The sequence below is a fragment of the Lynx canadensis genome, chromosome A3 (assembly GCF_007474595.2).
Source record: "Lynx canadensis isolate LIC74 chromosome A3, mLynCan4.pri.v2, whole genome shotgun sequence".
NCBI lineage: Eukaryota > Metazoa > Chordata > Mammalia > Carnivora > Felidae > Lynx > Lynx canadensis.
The window spans coordinates 121467998-121473997 of record NC_044305.1 but is presented as its reverse complement, the minus strand read 5'-3'; the positions used below and the strand labels follow the sequence as shown (position 1 = coordinate 121473997).

Sequence of the window (6000 nt, the reverse complement as noted above, 5' to 3'; positions counted from 1 at the left end):
TCTCTAGTGCCAGCAACTAAATCATAGGGTTATAAAGAACTCTGAACACCCCAGGGCTTCACCCCTTTCTAGACTAGAGCCCTACATGGAGCTACAGTCCGAAGGCCAGAGATCCTGGCCACCTCCTCCCTTCCTCTGACCTCAAGGGAGTCACTTATTCTCAACCAGCTCCCTGATCCATACACTGGGGATGAGCCATGCCCGGCTGGCTCACGGGCTCCAGGGAGGATAATATGAGGTTTATGGAAAGGGCCTTGTCCACTGTGAAGTGAGCCTACAGGTGTGGCCGCTCTCCTCATCATAGGGTTGGGGGAAGCGTGGCCTGCCTGAGGAGTCCACGGGACCTTGTTTTCATGGTGGGGATGGTGGGATAAAATCCCAACCATAATTCAGATGAGCACACATACGTTGCTCTGGGGGAGTATGACACTGCAGAACAAAAAGCATTTCTCTAAATTTTGTGTTAATGCTTATTTATTTTTGAGAGAGAGAGAGAGAGAGAAAGAAAGAAAGAGAGTGAGCAAGAGCAGGGCAGAGAGAGAGGGAGACACAGAATCTGAAGCAGGCTCCAGGCTCCCAGCTGTCAGTGCAGAACCTGACGCGGGGCTCGAACCCACGAACCACGAGATCATGACCTGAGCCGACATCGGACGCTCAACCATCTGAGCCACCCGGGTGCCCCTGAATCAAAAAGCATTACTCTAAACTGACACTGGGTTCAAATCTTGTCTACTACACTTTTGCCACGTGATCCTGGACAAATCCTTTGTTCCCCCCTCTGTGACGTGGGGCTAGCGATCCATGCGTTGTGGGCTTGCTGTGAATAGGAAATGAGCTGTCGTTGGAAAGCCCTTTTTTGCGCACAGAGCAGGTGCTTCCTCGATGCTGACGGCATCCCGGCCGGGCTGCTGTGTGACTAAACCGCCCTCCTCTCCGCTCTGTGCCAGCAGGTCCGGCCTCTGTTCCCCTGTGAGGAGCAGCCACGGCCCAGCAAGATGTCCCGGCACCACAGCCGCTTCGAACGAGATTACCGCGTGGGCTGGGACCGCCGAGAGTGGAGCGCCAACGGTACGCATGGGACCACCAGCATCTGCAGCGCCACCGCGGGGGCCGGTGGCGGCTCAGCCAGTAGCCTCAGCGCCCGGCCCGGCCTCTTGCCGCTGCCCGTGGTGCCGTCCCGGCTGCCCACGCCCGCCACCGCCCCGGCTCCCTGCACTACCGGCAGCGGTGAGGCCATCACCAGCCTCGTGGCCAGCTCTGCCTCCGCCGTCACCACCAAGGTAAGCCCGGCGTCCCCTCCGAGCAGGAGCCGAGCAGAGGGTCGTGGCTTCCCCTGAAGGTCTGTGCAACAGTCACTACCTTCTCCAGGGCATTGGCGTCCCTGGGGCTGGGCCGGCCGACGGTTCAAGTGAAAGCTCACATGATTTTGTTTGCCGTAAAGTCTCTCTCTGTGACTAACTTGTAAGACAAGCAGGTGCTGAGGCCATTTGTTGTCTTATGCCATGTTGACAAAGTGCTTTTTAATTTGTGTAGGGACAGCGAACTCCAAGTTGGCAATAAAGATTCCCTAAATAGGTGACTTTAGACCATGCAAGTCCCCCCGCTCCGGGGGCACCAGTGACTTAGGTTTGCAAGAAGGTAGTCACCAGCAGTAAGGCATAAACAGTCATAAATCTACTACTTGGTAACTACTCTGCTGAGAATTCTCCTGTCCACCGTGCCTTCCAAGCCTCAGATAACCCCGTGGATCGCTACTTTTGTCCCCACCTGATGGTTGGGGATACTGAGATACACCAAGTCTGTGAGAGCTGGTCCGAGGCTGGACCTTCGTTGGGGCCCAGGCCTTGGGCCCCAGCAGTCAGCTTCAGGGGCATCATCTCCAGGCCATTCCCTCTCTTCTGGAGGTGGCTCCAGCCTTGGGAATGACCGCAGAAACCAGGCTGCATTACTGACTGAGATACTGAAATGAAAATGTCACCAAGTCTCATGCCTGGCTTCAGGCTGAGCTGGTCCCCCTCACGCTGCTCAGAGCCCCTCAGGCGCCAGGACCTTCCAGGGACCAGGACTCGCACCGGTGGCAGGAAGCCTGTTTATGGCCATCCTGCTTCCTCGGAGGATCAGGGGCTCTGCAGGCCGCCTTTGCCTCAGCCAGCCATTCACAGCCGCCTCCCAGGAGCCAGCGTGTGCGTGCGTGCGTGCGTGCGTGCGTGCATGTGTGTGTGTGTGTGTGTGTGTGTGTGTGTGTCTAGTGTTTTCTTCCCTGCTTTCATAAAAGTTGCGGGAGAAGTTAAAGGCGGGGGAGGCCCGGCGCAGCCATTGTGAGGTGGCCGTGGCGTTGGAAAGCTGCACTCCAGGTGTGCTGTGCCTTTGTCTCTGTGATTTTCAAAACTCCCTTTCAGCCCTGCTTCCCATTAATAACTGAGCGCTGCTGGCCCAGAGCCCAGCGGAGGCCCGAGACAATGGAGCTATTGGAGGCCAGCTCGGAGCACACTGACATCTTGCTGCAGTGCCTTATTGATTTTATTTTCCTGTTATGAAAACACCTCCCCACTGAGATGGGGAGGGAAGGAATGTTGGATGCAGGAGAGGAGATGGAGAGTTATTTGGGCACGACGCCCCCAGACCAGCCAAACGCATTCGTCCCCTGGGCACCAGCCCCCAGAACTTCCCCAATGCAGCGACCTCTGCCCGGTGGAGCCAGTCGGCTGCCCCGCCAGCCACATCTGGCGGCCACTCAGAAGGCCAGCTGTGGGCCATCTGGACAATGGCAGCTTCTGGAGCTGACCGCTGGGGGCTCCGGGTCGGGAGAGAGAAGCTGGACCTGGGAGCCCGCTTGACGATTTCTGCCCTCTCTGGATGGAGGCCTTTTTATGGATGCTGTCAGGCTGCACCAGAGGCAGGGGGTTGGCCCTCCAGGCAAGGGAGCTGGAGGGGACTCAGTGGTGAGGGCCTCTCACACAGGGCTGCCCCGCCCACACAGCTCCTGCTTTGCTCCCAAACAGCTTGATATTCACCATCCCTGACTGGCAGGGCCCCAAACCACAGCACATGGGAGGAGAGGAACCCAGCCTCTGATGGAAAACAGCAACTGGGGGAGCTGGGGAGCATTGCATTGATAGGGGATGGAGCCAAAAGTTCATGCCCGTGGGACAGCCAGCTCCTTGGCACATGTCCCCTCTGTTACCATCTCCAGCCCTGCTCCAGACCTGCAAGGGCTTGTCCGGTCAAACAAAGGTACCTGCTTACATCCGGGACTTTTCGAGATGCTCAGGAGAATGGGGTGTGCAGCAGAAATGGAAGACAGCAGCCAGTGGCAGCTTCTATCTAGAACGCTGTCACTGAATTTGGGCCATGGCGGTGCCTCTCTGCCATCTGGCCAAGCTGCTACCCGCCCCCCCAGACGCCTGTCTCCCTGCCTATTTGTCTAACCCCATGCCAGCACCACATCAACTGACAGGCAGGCCCAAACTGGGGTATCTGTGGTTTCCCTGGTCAGCAAGCTGCATCTTTACTGAGTAGCCAAGGGCTAGCACTTGCCCTCGGCAAATACATAGGTCAGGATATGACAAGTCTGTGGCCTGGACACTGTGACTGAGTGACCCGAGAATGTCTCTCCCATTGAGGTTATTGGCAGAGACAGCTTAGTGTTGTGGATAAAGACAGACTGGGGAGCCAGGGTGCCCAGGTTTGAATTCTGCCCTATCTCTTGTTAGCTGAGCAACCCTGAACGAGTTACTTAACCTCTCTGTGCCTTGCTCCTATAAAATGGGAACAGGTAGTGTTACCTGCCTGCCAGAGTTGTGAAGATCGTGTGAGTTAAAATACATATAAAGTGCTCAGAACAGAGCCGAGTGGTACGTGGTAAGTCTTGTATAGGGGTTATTACCATAGCCGCCGTTGTCACTATCACCCAGGTAAAGCCTAGGGAACAAGGACATGCCCCTGGAAGGAAGAGGGATCATTTCTAACCTCACCAAGAGAAAAAAGTAGGTCTTCAGTTAAGAAACAGGAGGTAGGCCCCACACAGGTGGGGAAAGCACCTTGTGTTTCTGAGTGGTTACCGTTCACACCAATCTGTGACATGGAGGCATGACATGACCAAGGGGACACGGCAGCAAGAAGAGCTAGAGGGAGGACATCTAGTGGGCCCCAAACTAACCCTGAAGCTGGCATTGCCCGGTAAGCCTGACAGTGGAGTGAAGGGATTTTAAAGCTTTTTCAGCCATGGGACCCCTTCCTCCAAGGAAAGCCTGGTGTGTACCCAGGGCCAAGACCCTACTCTGGTGGAAGGTGGCTGAGGGAGGGGGCTGCGTGGAAGCCAGGCGCAGCGCCCTGTGTTCCTGCTGCCCTGGAGTGTGGTGATGGCTGCTTGAACATACCGGCATGCCTTCCTCAGTGAAGGGTCTGGCACCACGAGCGGGCCAGGGTCACACCCAAGGACTCAGGGAAAGGCCCCCAAGGTGACTCTCAGGGACAAGTGTCAGTGCTGCCAGGCCTTAGCGTCCCCCCAGGCTGGGCATAGAGCAGGTGTCACATCTCTCTGGGGGCTGTGGGCCACCACCGGCATCCGATGCCATCGCCACCGATGCAGAGACGGCCTGTCCCCTCTCTTGCCCCTAGTCCCGTGGGCCTGCTCACCCTCTCACTCTCAGTGCTAGGACTGCATCTTCCAGGCCATGGGGGGACCGTCCCAGCTCCCCAGGGTAGGGACAGCTAGCTGTGTGCCCTGGGGCTGGTTAGTGAGGTGATGACAATTCTTTCTGTCACCTCTGCCTTAGGCCTGAGTTGAGTTTTATGTTTCTTCGTTTTTCTGTGGCCTGAGGATTTCTAGCTGGTCTTTGATGAAAGGCCGGTTGGACAAGCACATATTCCGGGCCATTGAGGTAGGGGAGGGCATGACCAAATGACACTCACACAGACACACACACACACACACACACACACACACACACACACACATGCCCGCAAGTCCCCAGAGCCTCAGAGGAACGTAGTGACCGTGCCCTCCGGCCTCTCTATTTTGCCTGTCAGAAGAATGAGGCTCAGAGAAAACAAGACTTGCCAAGGGCCCCCAGTGAGTGAGAAATGGACCACCTGGGCTGTCTCCTTTCCCCAGGCCGCCTGGCACAGCGCGTTCTCCATGGTAACCGTTACTGTGGCATTGTTACGGTAACTTTTCCCATCCCTCCATCCACCTCCTCGACAGCAGATACCAATGTGCAAGAAAATGGGCATATTTACTTTTTGGGTTAGGTAGGAAAATTTAGCCCGAAGATTTTGTCGACTCTCCATCGTACAGCTAGTGAGGGCTTCAAGCTGTCGAACCATGGCAGAACTGGGTTTGAATCTGACCTCTGCCTCTCAGGAGATGAGTATGTCTCTGAACCTCAGTTTCTTTGTCTATAAAATGGGAACAATCATAGGATCTTCCTCGCAAAGATGGTGTGGGGATTGGTTAAGTCATTTTGAAAAGCTAAATCAGAGATTGGGTCAGACAAGTATCCGTCCTGTTCGGGTAAACCCGGCTCCCGGGCAGTTGGTGCTGGCAGGACCCTCTCTGGACCGTCCCCTCCCCCTGACTGTGGCGGCATGAGGTCACCGAGAGCTTGGACAGCCCTGTTCCTGGCCCACCGCTGCCACTCTGGACTGCAGGGCGGTCAAGCCCCCTGCGGCGGGGGCGGGAAGGCGGAGCTGAGAAGCTGGACCATGACTCCCGGGCCAGGCCTGTTCGTGGGGCAGAAAGGAAACTCCACTGTCCTGCAGTTGCTGCTGCATGAAATTTAAATTATTCTCAGCAAACCTGCCTGACAGATGAAACAGAAAAGGGACGGCTTCATAAAATGCAATTTCGTTCTTGAAAGAACGGACCTTGCAGAATCCTGGCTGATGCCTGTGAAATGTGTTGGGGGCTTTTTTTCCTTGTGGTCAGGAGCACTCGTGCTGAAACATTCCCATCGTTCCGTGGAGCTAAGCCCTTGAAAATAAATCTGGGCTGGGAAG

The 6000-nt window shown here is 56.0% G+C and overlaps 1 protein-coding gene across 1 annotated transcript in view; it reads left to right on the top strand.

The window, feature by feature from the left end:
• The first annotated feature begins 954 nt into the window (after positions 1 to 954).
• KLHL29 (kelch like family member 29) overlaps positions 955 to 6000 on the top strand; it is a 143327-nt gene continuing 138281 nt past the window's right edge. The window contains exon 1 of the mRNA XM_032592721.1: positions 955 to 1280. Coding sequence (XP_032448612.1) covers positions 996 to 1280 — 285 coding nt within the window. The 5' untranslated portion in view covers positions 955 to 995. The remainder of the gene's footprint in view (positions 1281 to 6000) is intronic.